Source organism: Planococcus citri, chromosome 2 (assembly GCF_950023065.1).
Source record: "Planococcus citri chromosome 2, ihPlaCitr1.1, whole genome shotgun sequence".
Lineage (NCBI taxonomy): Eukaryota > Metazoa > Arthropoda > Insecta > Hemiptera > Pseudococcidae > Planococcus > Planococcus citri.
The window spans coordinates 7,640,285-7,659,653 of record NC_088678.1 but is presented as its reverse complement, the minus strand read 5'-3'; the positions used below and the strand labels follow the sequence as shown (position 1 = coordinate 7,659,653).

Genomic DNA, 19,369 nt, shown 5'->3' with positions numbered 1-19,369 from the left:
GCCCTCACATTGTTCGGACCTCTTTGCCATTCTTTTTCAAAACTGAAACTTCTAAAAAAATCAGTCAAATTTTGAAATTTTTAAGCCAAAAAATTGGTGATTTCCCATAAAAAACATCGCTCTTTTACTTATCAAAATAAGAATTTTCAAATGCTTTTGCCCTTGCTCTTCTTAGGCTAATTTGTTTGTTTGTTTGTTTTATTTTTTTTACAAAATCGAAAATGAAATGTTCTTATATGTAATTACAGTCAGGGAGCCCACATAAGGGTTAATTGCACCCCCTGCCGATCCTCCGGGACAACTTTTTTCTTAAAGGGGGAGTCCTAAGGAACATTTCTAGGTCTTGTCCTCAAAACAAATGGCCCTATTTACCCTACTTACAAAATGGCGGCCATTTTGATTGACAGGGGTTAGCTGAAATCGAAGATTTTGGATTCCAACATAGGACTTGTAGAAATCTTTTAAACCGCACAAAGCTAGATCGAAAGAGCAGGCCAAAATTCATCACATGTCAAAATTTCAAGTGCTAAAGTGTCTTTATCGATTTTTGGTGAATTTTCAAAAATCATATTTTGGCCAAAAATGTGAGAAAAAATCAAAGTTTTACCAAATTGATCTAATAAAGCTGAAATTCGGGATATACCCTGTTTTCGACCTGCCAAATCGATTGGAAACTGTTTGGAGTCGTTTTGAGCAGTTCTCAATATGCTACGAAGTCGACTGCAAGCGGATTTCAAGTCGTTTTGGAGCCTCCAGCGACTTTTTGAAAACTACTCGAGCTTCCAGTAGATTTTTAAAACTTGAAATTTCCCCAAAATTTCATCAAATGGAGATGAAAAGCCGAAATTAACTCTGCACTCAAATTTTAACACCCTCTGAAGACGACTTCAGGTGGGTTCAAGTCATTTTGGAGCCTCCAGCGAATTCTTGAAAGATTTCATGGCGTTTATAGGAAAATTTAAATTTCCTAAATGTAGCTGGAAGATTCAAAATCTTTTGAAACCACCATGCAGTCGACTTGATACTGTATTGAAATTAGGCAGAGTATTTCGGCTTTCCAACTCCATTTTGATGGATAATTTCAAGTTTCAAAAATCTGGTGGAGAATCCAGTAATTTTAAAAAAGTCACTGGAGGCTCCAAAATGACTTGAACCCACCTGAAGTCGTCTTCAGAGGGTGTTAAAATTTGAGTGCAGAGTTAATTTCGGCTTTTCATCTCCATTTGATGAAATTTTGGGGAAATTTCAAGTTTCAAAAATCTACTGGAGGCTCGAGTAATTTTCAAAAAGTCGCTGGGAGCTCCAAAACGACTTGAAATCCGCTTGCAGTCGACTTCGTGGCGTATTGAAATTAGTTTGCAGAATGAATTTCGGCTTTTCAACTCCATTTGATGAAAGTTTGTAAGAATTTCGAATTCCAAAAATCTGCTGGAGGTTCCAGAACTGCTCAAGACGACTTCAAACAGTTTCCAATCGATTTGGCAGGTCGAAAACAGAGTATGTCCCAAATTTCAGCTTTTTTAGGTCATTTTTCTCACATTTTTGGCCAAAATATGATTTTTGCAAATTCACCAGAAATCGATAAAGGCACTTTAGCACTTAAAATTGTGATGAATTTTGGCCTGCTCTTTCGACCTACCTTTGTGCGGTTTAAAAGATTTCGGACCTGCTTTTTAAATTTTTTAGAGTCCATTTAATCAAATTTTTGCTTAGCAGTTGTTTATCGACCATTGCGAAAATTCTTAGTGTTTTTCTCGAACTATATCGCGCTTTTGAATACAATAACCTACTTTCGAATGCATTCGGACGGCTTTTTATCAAACTTTCGCATTTCTTAGTACAAGAGAACGCTAATGACAGGTGTGAAAAGGTCATTCGACGGTTTTTGCGAATATTTTAATTTTTTGTAGTGTCACTTCGGCATACCTAGTTACTGATCTTTTAAATGAGCTTTACGTAGGTATGTGAAAAGCATTTCCATATCGAATGAAATGTGCAAGTTCGATTTAAAGGGGTCTGAAAAATTCAAATCACTCGTAAGGGTCGTCGAATGACCTTTACACACCTGTCAAAGCTTTTCTATCTCGATTCAAATGCGAAAGTCTGATTAAAAAATTTCTGTGATTGGTCAAATACTGAAAAAAAAAAAATACAAATTCTCGCAAAATCACTCGAATAAGTAACATTAACTAAACTGTTGAATAAAATTAGACAGCTTTTGACCTAATTTTGAAGTATTTTATTTGAACTGACGCATTCGATTTGAGATAGAAACTCTAGATCACGAGTCGTAGGAGATTGATTATGGCTGAGGCATCAAAAATATATGAGGTAATTTGGCATCACTCGTATACGTGGTAAAGTGGCTTCATGAAGTATATAGGGTAACCCGGCATCACCAGTATATGTGGTAACGTGACATCATGAAGTATATGTGGTAAAATGACATCATGAAGTATATGCGGTAACCTGGCATCACGTGTATATGTGGTAAAGTGGCTTCACGAAATATATATGGTAACCTGGCATCAATCTTTTTGGCAACATCGCATGATGCCACAAAGTCGTTTACACACCAGAAGCCACATTACCAGCAAAATTATTTTCTGCATACCTGAACTTCGTAAGTGAATATAAGTCTTCAGTTGATAAAATAAAACATAACTGTGCCTTCAAAGTTGAAAAAGTGCAACACTGACATAGGGATGCCAGTCTCCCGTATATATTCTTGGATGCCAGACTACCGTCCAACGACTATGTATAGAAGTTTCACCGAAACTTGAATTTTTTTACTTTTTGAATCAAGAGACGTTCTAATGAATGAAATGGGATAAAACTTGGACAATAGGGTTCTTTTGGGAGCTAGAGTTGACCCCTGCAGTGGGGAGGGTCAAAGTTCAAAATTACAGAAAGGTCATTTTTTTGGAGGGGCATAATATGGCCCCAAATGAACGAAAAAGGTCCAAAATCATACCATAGGTCAATACCTCCATTGTGATCAACATATCCAAATTTCAGCTTCCTAGGTCATCCCCACCCCATTTTAAGTGAGAAAAACCACATTTTACCCTTATTTTTGACCCCCTCACCCCTAAAATTGACCTTAGGAGTCCAAATTTTCAGCATACAATGAGAGGGTGCCCCTTGAGTGCTTTTTGCAGGTTTCAACCTTCCAACCCTATTTGACCCCTCTCCAGGGTCAAAAAAGTGGATTTTTGCGTGTTTTTTGACGTTTAGTCAAGCCTACAGCCCCTCCAAATTGACCTAGAGGGTCCAAATTTTCACAGTACATTGGGAGGATGTACCCGGAGTGCCTTTTGCAGGTTTCAACCTTCCAACCCTATTTGACCCCTCTCCAGGGTCAAAAAAGTGGATTTTTTCATCCATTTACCGTGTTTTTTTGAAAATTTCAACATTTAGCCAAGCCTACAGCCCCTCCAAATTGACCTAGAGGGTCCAAATTTTCACAGTACAATGGGAGGATGTACCCGAAGTGCCTTTTGCATGTTTAAACCTTCCAACCCCATTTTTACAGAAAGGTCATCTTTTTGGAGGGGCATAATATGACTCCAAAAAGATGAAAAGAGTCCAAAATTATACCATTGGTCAGTACTCTTATTGTGATCAACATATCCAAATTTCAGTTTCCTAGGTCATCCCCACTCTGATTAAGGTGGGCAAAACCACATTTGACCCCTATTTTTGACCCCCTCACCCCTAAAATTGACCGCAGGAGTCCAAATTTTCAGCATACAATGAGAGGGTGCCCCTTGAGTGCTTTTAGCAGGTTTCAACCTTCCAACCCCATTTGACCCCTCTCCAGGGTCAAAAAAGTGGATTTTTGCGTGTTTTTTGACGTTTAGCCAAGCCTACAGCCCCTCCATATTTACCTAGAGGGTCCAAATTTTCACACTACATTGAGAGGATGTACCCGAAGTGCCTTTTGCAGGTTTCAACCTTCCAACCTCATTAGACCCCTCTCCAGGGTCAAAAAAGTGGAGTTTTTTATCAATTATACGGGTTTTTTGACAATTTTGACGTTTGGCCAAGCCTACAGCCCCTCCAAATTGACCTAGAGGGTCCAAATTTTCACAGTGCATTGGGAGAATGTACCGGAAGTGCCTTTTGCAGGTTTCAACCTTCTTACCCCACTTGACCCCTCTCCAGGGTCAAAAAAGTGGATTTTTGCATGTTTTTTGACATTTAGCCACACCTACAGCCCCTTCAAATTGACCTAGAGGGTTAAAATTTTCACAGTACATTGGGAGGATGTACGGAAGTGCCTTTTGCAGGTTTCAACCTTCCAACCCCATTTGACCCCTCTCCAGAGTCAAAAAAGTGGATTTTTTCATCAATTATACGTGTTTCTTGAAAATTTTGACATTTAGCCAAGCCTACAGCCCTTCCAAATTGACCTAGAGGGTCCAACCTTGCAACCCTATTTGACCCCTTTCCAGGGTCAAATGTGTTTTTTGACGTTTAGCCAAGCTTACAGGCCCTCCAAATTGACTTAGGGGGGGGGGTCCAAATTTTCACAGTACATTGGGAGGATGAACCCGAAGTGCCTTTTGCCGGTTTCGGCCTTCCAACCCCATTTTACCTAAATCAGGGTCAAGACTGGTTTGTTACCACATTTTTTGAAGGAGGAAAAAGAGAGTTGTGCGAAGCCCAAGGGGGTACAGGGGGGACAACGTCCCCCACATGCAGGCGAAGCACGGGAGCGAAGCGAGGGTGCGAGTAGTCCAAGAGAAGTGCAGAACATGAAAAAAAGCATGGACAGAGGTAGGTGGGCGAAACCCAAGGGGGGTGTAGGGGGGATAACGTCTCCCCACAAACCGAAGAAGGAAACAGCGGAAGGAGAGAGTTGGGCGAAGCTCAAGGGGGGTGCAGGGGGGACAACGTCCCCCCACATGCAGGCGAAGCACAGAAGCAAAGCGAGGGTGTGAGTAGTTCAAGAAAAGCGCAGAACATGAAATAAAGCATGCACAGGAGGTAGGTGGGCAAAGCCCAACGGGGGTGCAGGGGGGACAAAGTCCCCCCCAAAAACAGGCGAAACACAGGAGCGAAGCGAGGGTGCGAGTAGTTCAACAGCTCTCAATGTTTCTGGCACAAAAATTTGGCTCTTACGTAGCGGCAGACTGCTACGACTTTTTTTTTATCTCAACAATGACCTTGAAATCGGTTTGAAAAAATTTAAATCAATGTGAACAGGAGTTGCAAATTTGAAAAAAATTCACATTTCTCACAAGAGAAGTAGATATCTAATCGACAGAAAAATTAAACTATTATACAGGAATACATCACCAGTCAAAATTTAAGGTGCTAAACTGAGTTCTCCAATTTTTAGGGGAATTTTTAAAAATCAAATTTTGATCAAGAAAGGGGAAAATTTAAAAAAAAAGTAAATTAGAGAGTTGAAATTTTGTAAGTAAACTTTCCATATTCAATCCTCCAAATCGATTGAAAAATGGTCTAGAATCTTTTCAAGCAGTTCTGGAGCTTCCAGCAGATTTTTGAATTATGGAAGTTTTTAACGAAATTTTACCCGATAAAATTCGAAAGTTTAAATTTACTGTAAGTATACCTTAATTTCAACATGCTGAATCCATTGGAAGTGGTTTAGAGTTGTTAGCTGGAGCCTACAGTTATATTTTGGAAATTCCAGGTTTTCAAAATAGTTCCATAAAACCTATCAAAATCAATTTTAGCATAAGTAAACGGGATAGGTGCTTGTTGGAGACTCACTTGACCAATTGAGACCAATTACCACATCAATTCTTTGAAATAAATTTTATTTTTTCAAATTTTAAAATATGAATTAACGGTTTTGGACAGAAACCAATTTTATGAAAACGATCCGTAATCGATCAAGTACCTAGGTCATTAATAAGCAAAGCACTTAGTGCATTTTATACGACCTTAAGTTAATTTGTACAATTTTTTTTGTAATTTTTGAAAATCTGACATTTTCAAAAAAATACTGGAGGCTCCAGAATGTCTTGAAATCTTTTTTAATTGCCTCATCATGTCAAAATTAGGGTATAAAGTGAATTTCAGTTTTTCAACTTCATTCGGTAACATTTTGTGGAAATTCCAATTTCCAAAAATCTGCTGGAAATTCCAGAAGTGCTCAAAACGGTTCGAAATCGTCTCCAATACATTTTGGGAGTTGAAAATAGGGTTTGTAACAAATTTCAGCTTTCTAGGTCACTTTGCCGAAATTTCGAATTTATTTCATTTTTGAGCCAAATTGGTTTTTCAAAAATTCACCAAAATCCGTAAAATGCAGATTTCATCTCTCCAATGGTTTCAGAATTCAAAGTTTGAAAAATGTACAATTTTGAATCGACTGAGACCATTTACGGAAAAATTTGTGTAAAATCGGTCAAAGCTGTGTCACTTCCTTAACGCATTTATTGACATTGAACAGAGATAGTGCTCCAAACCTTATCCTGATAGATTCCTGACTTTGAAAGATCTCGATTACCTATTTTCAATGAACTTGGAGCCTGGACCGAAACAGAAACCTAGAACCCGATCCCTTGTATCAGGATCTCGATAGTTATTCAGGATTTTTCGGGATCAAGGTCAGAATTGCTGGAAACGGAATGGTTGATGAGGAATTTTGATTTTTAAAAAACGGGATTTTTTTGTAATTTTGATTAAAATCAAAGCTTTTTAAGAAATACCCAAAAAAAATAAAAAATAAAAAAGTTCACATTTTTTTGGTAATTTTTAGTGATTTGGTTGCTTTTTTTGGTCATCTTACATTATTTTAACAGGTTATCAAAATTTTACCATAATTTCACCACTTTTTAGTATCTAGATAATTTTTGGTAATTTTAATTTTAAAATCCGTTTTTTGATTTCTTTTACTGCATTCTGACGTATTTTAGGCTTTTCTCGTGCATTTTGTTAGGCAACTTCCATTAAAATTTACCAATTTTTGATCATTTTCGGTAGGTAACTGTAATACTTTTTTTGTGTGTTTGCACTATTCGGATGATTTCAAATTTTCAATGCGTTTTTTTAAGCATCGAGGACCTGATCTTGAAAGTAACCCTGGTCACTTTTTTTTTGGATTTTTTTTTCTCGTGTCGTAGGATAGGTGTATTTAAGCCTCGAGGCCTCAATGATAGTGACAACATTTTTTTTTCAAAAATTCTCAGCATATTCCTGCAATTTGCCATAAAAGAATCACTCGTAAGTATGCATTTCTTGAGAATTTTATGTTTTTTCGATTGCGCAATGTGCTACATAAAATTTTACATAGAATATGATTCGGTAGGTTTTTTCGGGGGGGGGGGAGGCTCTTATTGTGAGATTATGAATTTCGAGCCAAAAACAGAAAGAATAAATTTATTACCTATGCTGAACCTTACATTGAGTGAGGGATAGAATTTTTTAATTGCTCTGTGATTTGTAGGTAGGTACATATGATGGAACGATAAAATCAACATAAAATTACATTGCGTTTTCAGGATACCAAACATGTGAAAAAATCGAATATTGAACCGATTCCAAATGAATAATTTTAAACAATTTTGTACACTACTCATTAACTAGTTTATGTATGTACCTATGTACTCGTAAACGTGACAAAAATGAAATATATTGACACATGAAATGCAACAAAAATGATAAAATTTGCGATTAAAATAGGAATAAGGGAAAGGTTGGGGTACCTATAATAATTTAAATTAACGTTTGGGTTTGTTTGCCATTATCATAAATTTTTCAAATGCTTACATCTGTCTGCTTACTATTAAAATCAGTTGGTTAATTTACATAGGCAGGTAGATAAATATGCCCAATACACATAAACAAAATAATTACATTGAGCCAATCATGTAAATGCGTATCAAGTTAATAAAATTTTTATCTTTTCACCATCTTTGAATTCAACTTTGGTTGAAAAAAATTAACGGTTTCAATCACATGGTGTAAGTGTTGAGAGAAGGTTGACGTTCTGGTCACGAATCATCTCGCCATCTTGCGCAATATTGACATAGGTAGATTAATTTGAATATTGGTCTACATTATTTGTATAATACATACAATGTATCTATTTCATCGTTAAAATTGCCTATTGGATTATACCTACTTTTCATATAGGTATAGCTACCTACTTATTTAACACGGAGTAATAAAAAATTATTAAAATAAAATCTCTATTAATACACTTGGATCTACCTACGTAATATTTTTTTCAAGTTCTAAAAATATATATATTTTTAAATGTATTTACGAGTCTAAAAAAAATCATTTTTTTTTACAGCGAGGTGAATTTGAATGGACCTCCGACGAGGTGAATGTTCTGAGAAGCAGTTTCACATGGTTTATGGGACCAGCCCAATTGCTAGGTGGAATGATGTGCCAAAGATATGGTGGAAAAATTACCTTCACTTTGTCAAACTTAATAATGGCTGTGGTTAGTTTAATGATACCATTTGGAGCTGGACTCGGTATCAAAGTCTTAATTATGCTCAGAGTACTACAGGGTATTTTTGGGGTAAGTAATCTGATAGTTGGCCTGTTTGTTAAAACCCACATTGGCAAACGATTATGATTTCTGATCAAGTTGATCAATAAAATCAGTTTGAATTAATATTCGAAAATTTGTATACAGGGTGCAGCTATAGGCAACTCAGCAAACATGCTGATATCAAAGTGGGTGCCACCGAATGAAAGAGGGAAATTTTCAACTGTCATGGCAGGTATGTGAAGATTGATGAACTCTGAATATTTATTTATTATCATTTCTGTATCTCGATAAATTTATCCAAGATGAAATTAAGTATTCGATTAAAAATTTACAGGTTTATACACTGGAACTGCATTTTCTTACTTTCTGCACGGTTGGGTGATACATTTATTGGGATGGAGAGCTGTGTTTTACGTAACCTCAGCTATAGCCACAATGTGGTGTGTGGCATGGCATTTCATCATTTACGATAGTCCTCAAGAGCATCCTTATATTTCTCCCGAAGAAGTGAAATACATTGAGAAAGAAATAGGAAATTCTATTTCAAAAAAGAAGGTAATTAATTTATACCACATTAAATTTTCAAAATATTGTTTTCCAACACCTGACTTTTTTTCACTTTATGTAGCTTCCTATACCATGGAGAGCTATTCTGACATCAACTCCTATAATAGTCAACACTTTATGTCAATTCGCTTCAATGTGGACCATATTCACTTTCACACTTTACATTCCAGCGTATTTGACAGAAATTCACGGATTTGCAGCTCACAAAGTAATTTATTTTGTTTTTTACTTGTGTTTCTGTAGCAATAGCAAAAGCTTTTAGATACTTACAATTTGAAATAATGAAATATTTTCTCTCGACACAGATGGGTATGCTGTCTAGTTTACCATACATTTTGGAAACCTTATTCGCCATAGTTTTTGGATACTTGACAGATTTCTTATTACATAGACACATTCTCTCTAGAACAAATACTAGAAAGTTTGCAGCTTTTTTCAGTGAGTCGTCATCAATCTAATTTTTCTTGAAAATCTACGAATGATGTTTAATATTTTAGGTTCTCATTTGCATTATACTAATTCCCAAAATATTCATTTTCATAGATACCATAATTGCGGGCTCGATGTTCGCTGCGTTAGCTTTTGGTGGTTGTAACAGTGTGTACATTTTAAGTTTATTGACCTTGGCTGTGATGCTACATGGAGCCAGTCTGTCTGGCATAGCTCCCAACGTTATTGATCTCAGTCCTAATTTCTGCGGTAAGTTTCTTTTTTTTGAATAAATATGATTTTTAAGCTACCAATAAGTGTACTTGATTCGAATTAAGTGTTGAATTATGCAAGAGTGCAATGAAAGGTGAGAAAGATGATCTTATTCTATTTTGAACGATTTTCATCAATGATGAGTTCCTTTCTATGGTCCAGAAAATTTATACGGTGGGGGGGAGGAGTGAGTTAAGCCTCGTTTCTTTTTTTGGAAGAGACAAACTTTAAAGGCTCATATCTCAAAATAAATTTGAAAAGCTTGAAAGCAAATATTCAAGGTGAAAGTTTAATTTTTCATGAGGGCTCCTAAAGGGTCAGAACATGATAGTTTTTGAAAAGGGGAGGTGGAATTGAATTACATATTTAAATACAAGGATTCATTTTATTTGAAAAAAATACGTATGTATTTCATGAAAAATCCAAAATAATCTCAATAAAAATAGATTTTTAGAACTTTAAAATTTTTAAAAATTCATTAAAAATTTAAAAATGAATTTCAGTTTTGAAAATTCTGGTTGCAGAGTTTCAGAAGATGATCTTTTGATCTAGCTTGGTTTCATTTAAATCGAAGAGGGAAATTTAGAAATATCTCCCCCACTCTTAGGTGTTACTAGATCATTCTACACACAGTATGACACAAAAGTAGTTCCCAGTGGCTTTTATTTCTATAGGGAAAGAGCTAGAGAGATGAATGAAGCGGCGTTGAGTAGGGAAAAATGAGGGCTTTTAAAAGCACCCTTGAAAATTGTGGGCCCATGCACTGGGTGTCCACAAATTATAAAACTGGTTTGGTCAAAAAATTCAAACTGGTTTTTATTCGCGCAATGTATTCTACACACTAAGGCGACAAAAACGTGATACAAATTTTTTAAACCGGTTCATTAATTTGAAACCAGTTAACAAAAAATACCCAAAAATTGTAGATAGAGAAAAAAGCTTGGGACAAAAGTTGTAGAGCGTGAGAAATTACACAATTCTGTCCACAATCACATTTTGAAACCGGTTCATTGGTTCGCATTTGGCGACCAGTTTCAGTTTTTGACACTCATCTCAAAACTGAAGATAGAGAAAAAAGCTTGAAACTGAAGTTGTGGAGCGTGAAAAATTGAACCATTTTCGCTGATTTGATTTTGAAACTGGTTCATTAATTTGCAACCAGTTATCAAAAACCACCCAAAATTTGGAGATCGAGAAAAAAGCTTGAAACAAAAGTTGTAGTGCGTGGAAAATGAAGCCATTTTCTCGGATCGTATTTTGAAACAAGTTCATATAATTTGCAACCAGTTATCAAAAATCACCTAAAAATTCAAGATCGAGAAGAATGCTTGAAACAAAAGTTGTAGGTATAGAGGCTAAAAAATTACACAATTGTGTTCAATCACATTGAAGATGAGAAAAAAGCTTGAAACAGAAGCTGTAGAGCGTGGAAAATTGAGCCATTTTTGCTGATCGGATTTTGAAAATTGCAAATCAACTTGCAACCAGGTAACTTTTGATGGCATTCTGCGTTTTAATGAACCGGTTTCAAAATATGATCTGCAGAAATGGTTCAGTTTTTCACACTTGAACAACTCATGTTTCAAACTTTTTTCTGTATTCCCAATTTTTAGGTGATTGTCAAAAACTGGTTGCTGAATGCAAACCAATGAACCGGTTTTGAAATGTGAATGAACACAATTGTGTAATTTTTCACTTTCTACAACTTTTGTTTCAAGCTTTTTTCTCGATCTAGAAATTTTAGATGAATTTTGATAACTGATTGCAAATTATGAACTGGTTTCAAAATCCGATAAGCGAAAATGGTTCAATTTACCAATGAACCGGTTTCAAAATGAGATTGAACACAATTGTGTAATTTTTCACGCTCTACAACTTTTGTTTCAAACTTTTTTCTCCATCTCCAATTTTTAGGTGATTTTTGAAAACTGGTTGCAAATTATGAACTGGTTTCAAAATCCGATCTGCGAAAATGGTTCAATTTTTCACGCCCCACAACTTTTGTTTCAAGCTTTTTTCTATATCTTCAGTTTTGAGATTAGTGTCAAAAACTGGTTGCCAAGTGCGAACCAATGAACCAGTTTCAAAATGTGATTAGACAGAATTGTGTAATTTTTCACACTCCACAACTTTTGTTCCAAGCTTTTCACTCTATCTACAAGTTTTGGGTATTTTTTGTTAACTGGTTGCAAATTAATGAACCGGTTTCAAAAAATCCATATCACGCTTTTGAAGCCTGAGTGCGTAGGAAACATTGCGCCAATAAAAACCAGTTTGAATTTTTCGACCAAACCGGTTTTTCAATTTGTGGACGTGGACACCCTGTGCAAGTGTGCATGGCCGGAAATTTTCAAGGTCGCTTTTGAAAGCCTTTATTTTTCCCTACTCCCCGATGTGCAAAAACGTCGACACAATGTGTCTGCTGTGTCCGCGGATTTGTGACTGCTTGTGTCTGTTTATTCCGGTTTTTTCAGACACATTGTGTCCGTTTTTTTGTGTTTCTCCTAATGCAAACGTGTATAGGCAAAATGCGTATTCCACCACAGTAGTTCTCATCATGTAGCCTAACAAAAGAAAATATTCTTTTGTGTGTGTGGGACAACAACAATAAGATGAATTCCATACCAAAACCTAGCCTGTAGCCTGTACTGTAATGTGTTTCGGAGGGTTGTTGCTCAGAAATGTATAGTGACAGAACCGGTTTTCTCTGCGTCTCCACTTTCTCTTGGATGTTTACTTGGTTCAGTTGCTGCTGGTTTTCTCTACCCCGCGCGTGTAAGGGATGTTTCACAACTTCAATTATAGGAGTACACCACTGTTGAAGGTTTAGAAATAGGTATCAAATTGTGCATATATGCCAATCGAGCCTCATTAAAGTAGATAATTTTTTTTCATCAATTTTGACCAATTTATTCCCCAAAACATATGAATGTGTAGCGAATAATTTTTCAAATTTATTGATGCGTGTTTGAGCAGTGTGTGATGGGTTTATGAAGATGAACTATTTTTTTGAAAAAAAATAAAATAAAATTATGGGTTATCTGACAAAATCAAAATTATAGTGTGCTGAACACCAGTGGCGTGTAGGGGGCCAGGTTTTTAGACACAGAAAAAAACGAAATTTTAGGTAATTTTTCAAAAATCCTTCAAAATGAACAATTATGTCATTGGGAAAAGGCAATATTACTGCTTGAGTGAAGTGAGAGCAAAACTTTATGAAAACATTGGTTCCAAAATTGAAAAAACGATCATTTGCATGTTTTATTTTACATTTTTTCATCAGAGCGCAATTTAGTACCTAACTCTGTTCATGAAAAAACTAAAAATTTGCACTTTTCAAATGGTTTGAATACAAAGAGTAAGTATTGCAGGAATTTTCTTTTTAATTTTAGAATTTTGAAAATTTTTGAGATAAGTGTCTTGAATAGCCCAAGTGAAGCGAGCGAGGGAAAAAGTTTTGAAGAATTTGTGATTCGGGAAGTAAACATCAATTTTAATTTTAAAAAATCTATTTTTCTGATCTCCACAATTTTCAAATTCTATTATACCTACTCGTAAGTTTCTTCAATTTGTAACTCTGAAGATGATGGTGATGGAACAACACCAATTTTAATCTAAGAATTCGGTTTTTTTGATCTTGATATTTTTTAAATTTTGGATTTTTGAAATTTTAAGCGTGAAGAAGAAAATGAAATTGATCCGAGCAAAGCGAGGGCAAAAGCTTTTGAAAATTTGTTATTTTTTATGTGAAAAGCCAGTGTTCCACCAGTGACAATTTAAAAAGTATGAATGAAAATACTTTTCAACTTTCAAGCACAATTTGAAAAATTGAAAAGAACAATTTAGCCCAAGCAAAGCGAGGGCCAAAGCTCGAGGCTAAAGTAATATAGATCAGATCTATATTACTTTACTCGAGGCCTAAAAAACATAATTAAGAATTTTTAGGGTAGATCGATGATTTTGTTGGCAAATTGACTATTTTGCCGACTAATTTTGAATATTAACAGTTTAGGTGGTAAGCCTATACTCCCCTCTTTGAATTCTCCTCCCCCCGGCTATTTCACTTTATTAATAACACAAAAAAAATGTGCAACTTATACATTCGTACCATGTAGCATGGTACGAGACTACGAGTATAGGCAACCATTTCATCAGCAGGCGGTCACATTGTGAACGTTTTACCGGTTTTACAGTCACATAGTGTCTGCTTTTCACTACACAATGCGTATTGTTTTGAAAACAGACACAAAATGTCCGTTTTACTGGATTTGTATACCGTTGTGTCCGATTTTTACGGACACGCTTGCACATCGGGTCAACGCCGCTTCATTAATCTCTATAGCTCTTTCCCCTTAGAAATAAAAGTCACTGGGCACTACTTTTTGTGTCATACTGTATATCAAATCGATAAAAAAATTCAGTTTTCGTAATCTTGTCTTTCGATCTCGTTCATTTTTTATGGGTAAAAAAATGATAAAAATGTTCTATCAAGGCCATTCCTCCACCTTTTTTTCAGAATGAGATCTCAACTGATGTTGAATTCACAATATTGGCTCATTTTTATGGATTTGATCACTATAAACTCTCCTGCTCCCTTGACAATAATGTCTGGTCAAAATATCAAAATAAGGTCATCTTAGGTCAAATCAGTCCATCTCTGGGTGTATGTCTTCCGAATTCGCTCAAAATATCGCCATCATCGCCCCCTCCTCCGAAAATTTTCCCTCAGGCAAGTGGGGGTGTTTCTTTAAACGGTTGAAATTTCTTATCATGATGTCCAAATTTGGAGTTTTATTACTCGGGACTGGAAGAAATTCTGTTTGCAGTATTCTAAAGATAATTGAAACCGATTTCTAAAATATTTTCCAAATTTTAGCTTTTTATGGAAAGCTACATTTTCAAAAACATGTCAAATTTTGAAGCGATAGCTTGAAAATTTGAAAAAAATTTAGGAATATTAACATCGATGAATCTTATTGTGATGACTGATGAGATTCGCAAAACTGAGGGAGTAGGAAAGGAGTGGGAGGATGGGGGATAAGGAGCCTCAAAATTTTGGTCAAAACGTGAAAAAAAAAGCTAATCGTGTGTGACATATCATTTAACAAGTTTTCGAGAGCCTTGAATATGAATTTTAGCTGATTTCTCCACCAACAATGAGCTTTTCTAATGCCCTCGATCCCTCCTCTCAGAATTCTCTGAAAGTTAAAAAAATCGTGTGACGTATGGTTTACCAGGCTTTTGGGAGTGCTGAATACGAATATCAACTTATTTTTTTCGATTTCATCTCTTAAATGTCTCAAATTGACCCTCTAAATTTACCTACTGAAAATCGAACTTGAAAATTTCATTTCTTCAATTTTTAATTTTTTTTTAAATTTTTTGTAAGCATGTTTTTAAAATTCTATTTTGCTTATATTTTGATTTTGAATTTTCCTGAAATTTTTGTATAACTTTACAGCTATTTTACACGGAATACAAGGATTCATAACATCATCTGCCGGTTACCTGTCACCTCTAGTGATCACTTTAATAGCTCACAAAGGCGTAAGTAAAAAATACCTAGGTACTCTTGGATTTTCATTGAATCAAATTCCATTTTAACACACGAATATGCAACTTTAATATGTATTTCAGAGAGGTATCCGAGAATGGAACATGGTATTCGTGATTATCGGATGTATTAACATCGTTCCTGGCATATTATTCATGATTTTCAGCCAATCCGAAGTACAGCCTTGGAATTACGCAACACAACAAACTGACGTAGAGAAACCGGACAAAAAACTATTGAAAAATCACGAAAATGGAAACAAGATGATTTTCAAATGAGCTCGCCCTCGAAATCAGTGTAAAACATTTAGATAATTTACCAATTAAAACGATATTTAATTCGAATCAAATTTCTACTCAGTTCTGATAAGCATGCGGAGACCGCCATCCACTATATACTATACGTAGAATTATTTGAAAACATTTTTGTAAAAGTAGGTACATAATATTTATTGCACTCGAGATAATATCCAAAATTCGATAATCTATAAAAGCCATAACTCCATACCTCATTAGCTGGCTAATTAGTCTTATAATTTCCTTTCATTGCGTTCCTAAAAATAATGAATTGAAATTATTTTGTAAATACGAGTAGGTATACCTAGTAAATAAAAAACTAGTGATTTGCGAATCACGATACGTTAACTTTGAAAGGGGATAAGGGGAAGGGGGATTTCTTGAAATGATTCCTACCTTTACATAAGCGTTATCTAGTCTTTTTATGAATAATTGAAATATCTCTTATCAAATTTTCTAAAAGACCTTTTTTCAATTTTTAATTTTTTTTTTTCGTTTTTGAAGTACATAAGGTACTTAATGCATTGAGTGAAACAAATCACGAAATCGTACAATGTCTCTATAATGTGTAATTAAAAAAAAAAAATGCTGTCATGTTTTAAGATTACGTTTATGTGATATTAATTTTTTGTATGTACATTTTTTTTAATCAGACCAATTTTTTAATTGGACCTATGCTGTGTCTGTGTTATGCTACAATAAATATTTGTCTAAATCACGTACATATGAAAATGAATACTTCCAATTAACTTGGCTTATATAACAAATATTAGGTGAAATCTGAACATGTATTAATCATCATCTCATTAATTTAAGTAAAATTAATAGGTGGTAGTAAACAAATGAGTTATCATCAAATACAGATTACAGAAGGGTATAGGCCCTCTTATCGCCTTGCTGGAAATTGATTAACCTATTCAGATATTTTTAATCTAATTTAGCTATATTATTGAATAAGTAAATAGGTAGGTAAATACCTAGCATGTGTAAAAATACGTATGCAAATTTAATTATTCACCTAAACGCGGAAGCAAGGAAATCGTTTTTTTATTAGAATATCGATACATGAATTAGTTATGTAGCAGGTAGGGCAGGTGCCTACTTATTTCAACTTTCTGCATTGAAATTAGGTAGGTACCTATATTGGTTTTAATATTTACCAACCAGAATTGTTTGTATGATTCATAAAATACGAGTTCTTAATGGGGAGTGAATAAGGATACACATTTAGAAAAAAAAATAATAATAATAAAATAAGAAATAGATACAAACTACTAGGTAGGTAGCTGACTAGCCAAGAAAAAATCTAGTCAGGGTCACTTTCGACGACTATAGGTACCTACGTGGTTACAGGTACATCTTTTTACATAGGTACGTCAGGAGTAGACTAGAAATAGTGCAGGTGTAATCATTCTTTTTGCTTGCCCATCTGCTTTAAAAAAATATGCTCGAACCAGTATAGCTAAGGATGAGAAGTGTTGGAAAAAACACTTCGCTTGTATTATTTTCTATCCATAAAACTGCGTTCATTTAATTTATTCTAATGGGTATAGGTAGATTGAAAAAATAATAATTTTAGGAATTATGCGTTCGTAGTATTTTTGTTTTTGATTGATTTTCGTGATTTTAAAACTGGTAAGGAAAGGAAGACACATGTCTAGTTATCACGACGCAGAATGTGATAATTATTGTGAATATTCGTAAGCGGAACTTTCGAAACGATTAAATGTACTCGAGTTAAGACTATAATTATGACTAATTAGGTATAGGGTGTTTCAAAACTATTAATACTTACTGAGGTTGTGAAGGTATGGTCTGGCAGGTATTGTTCAAAGAGGTAGTTTTGTTGGTTTGTGTGTGTCTATGAATTCCATGAGATTAAAATACTTGTAGATGAGATGAATATTTAACTGTGATCAAATTCGTCACGAATTCGCAGAAATTAAAGTCAATTTGTGAAGGGAAAAATATTTTCCAAAATGATTTTTCTTTGAAAGCTCAATTTTTTGTGATTTGGTCAATTAGGAAGATGAGTACCCTATTACACTCTTCGAAGCAATTCGTTTTCCTGACATGGGAATCGAGAGAACCTCCAAAGGGTTCAAATCAAATTTGGGACAAAATTGAGGAAAAATCAAAATTTTACCAAATTGGCTCAGAAAGCTGAAATTCGGTTTATACCTTATTTCCAAATTCCAATCTGCAAAATCGATTGAAAACGGTTTCAGGTCATTTTGGGCAAATCTGGAGCCTCCAGCAGATTTTTGAAACTTGGAATTTCTATAAATTTTTACCAAATGAAGTTGGCAAGTCAAAATTTACCTACTCTGCATCCTAATTTCTCAACATTCTGAGTAAACTGCAAATGGTTTTCAAGTCTTTCTGGAACTTCCAGAGATTTTTTTGAAATTCCAGTTTTCTAAAAAAACATGTTAGTACGCAAAGTTTTGAACTAGAACATGCAGATTTTGTAAAAATTGTGTGTGAATCGGTCAAGTGGGTCGTTAACATGCGCCAATCTCGTGCATACGTTTTATAAAAAGTTGATTTGGGCAGATTTTGTGGAATTTTTTGCAACACTAGAAATTTAAAAAATTTGCTGGAGGGTCCAAAGTAACTTAAAATTACATTCAGTTGATTCAACATGTTGAAATCAGGGTGAAGAGTTTTCAGCTTTTCAACTTCATATTTTGGTAAAATTTTGTGAAAATTTCAAGCTTCAAAAATTTTCTGGAGGCTGCAGAATTCTTCAAAATTATTCGAAAACATTTTCCAATTGATTCGACTTGTCAAAAAATGAGATATCAATGTATACCGAATTTCAGTTTTCTTCGTCAATTTGGTAAAATTGTAATTTTGACTCATTTTTGGACAAAATCAAAATTTTTAAAAATTCACCCAATGTTGAAAAATGAATTTTGGCACCTGAAATTTTTGGTGCAAGTTGGGGCATCTCACTTGAAAGCATGAATAATTAAAAATTACCTAAAAATCAGAATGAAATCAAAATACTCGTAATACAAACATTTTTTAAAGTTGTCAAGAAAATTCCAAAAAATTCAAATCGAAGTTCTAAATATTAACTGCTTCAACTCGTAATACAATTATATAAAAATACTTGAACAATCAAAACAAAAAAAAAAAGAAATTCTGAACGTTTACAAAACTACTCAATGGAAAAATGTGAAAGTTTTTAAAAAACCACGAAGCAGTTAGTTCTAATTGAAATAGAATTGAATGGAAATTTTTCTAACCTAAGCACCATTATGATGACTCCTCAATGAAAGATATTAGGCAACTTATTCGACACTAAATCAATTATTTAGGTAAGCGGAAATGCTACTTTCGATGTACCTGAAGGCTGAAACCCTACATTTTGCATGAACATGAAACTTATGCTCTCTCTTGTGTCTTGTGGATCTTTTGGATTTTAAAATTAATTTTAAAAGATAACGATTAGGTAATTGATTTATTCATCAAGAAAAAATACCTACATAACCCTGTTAGGCACATTCAAGTATTTCAGAAACATTTCATTCCTCCAAAGCAATTCCAGAAGTTTCCAGTGAATTAAACATCCACAGAAAATCCATCACAAAATCCTCAATCAGTAATGAGACTTGTACGAAGTCATTCCTCATTCGCCACAAATCGTAGATTATTTTGGACCTGCATCGTGCTCTCTTTAATCAATTCACAGCTACTTTGAGATAATAAAAAATTAATCGCAATCGAGATTCATTTACTGATATCAAGCAAAAATAA

General features: G+C 34.6%; 1 protein-coding gene across 1 annotated transcript in view; it reads left to right on the top strand.

Moving 5' to 3' along the window:
* Positions 1-16,326, top strand: part of LOC135834421 (vesicular glutamate transporter 1-like) — a 34,880-nt gene extending 18,554 nt beyond the window's left edge. The window contains exons 3-10 of the mRNA XM_065348294.1: positions 8,279-8,512; positions 8,630-8,717; positions 8,820-9,040; positions 9,114-9,260; positions 9,358-9,490; positions 9,596-9,751; positions 15,216-15,301; positions 15,392-16,326. Coding sequence (XP_065204366.1) covers positions 8,279-8,512; positions 8,630-8,717; positions 8,820-9,040; positions 9,114-9,260; positions 9,358-9,490; positions 9,596-9,751; positions 15,216-15,301; positions 15,392-15,586 — 1,260 coding nt within the window. The 3' untranslated portion in view covers positions 15,587-16,326. The remainder of the gene's footprint in view (positions 1-8,278; positions 8,513-8,629; positions 8,718-8,819; positions 9,041-9,113; positions 9,261-9,357; positions 9,491-9,595; positions 9,752-15,215; positions 15,302-15,391) is intronic.
* The last annotated feature ends 3,043 nt before the right edge of the window (positions 16,327-19,369 follow it).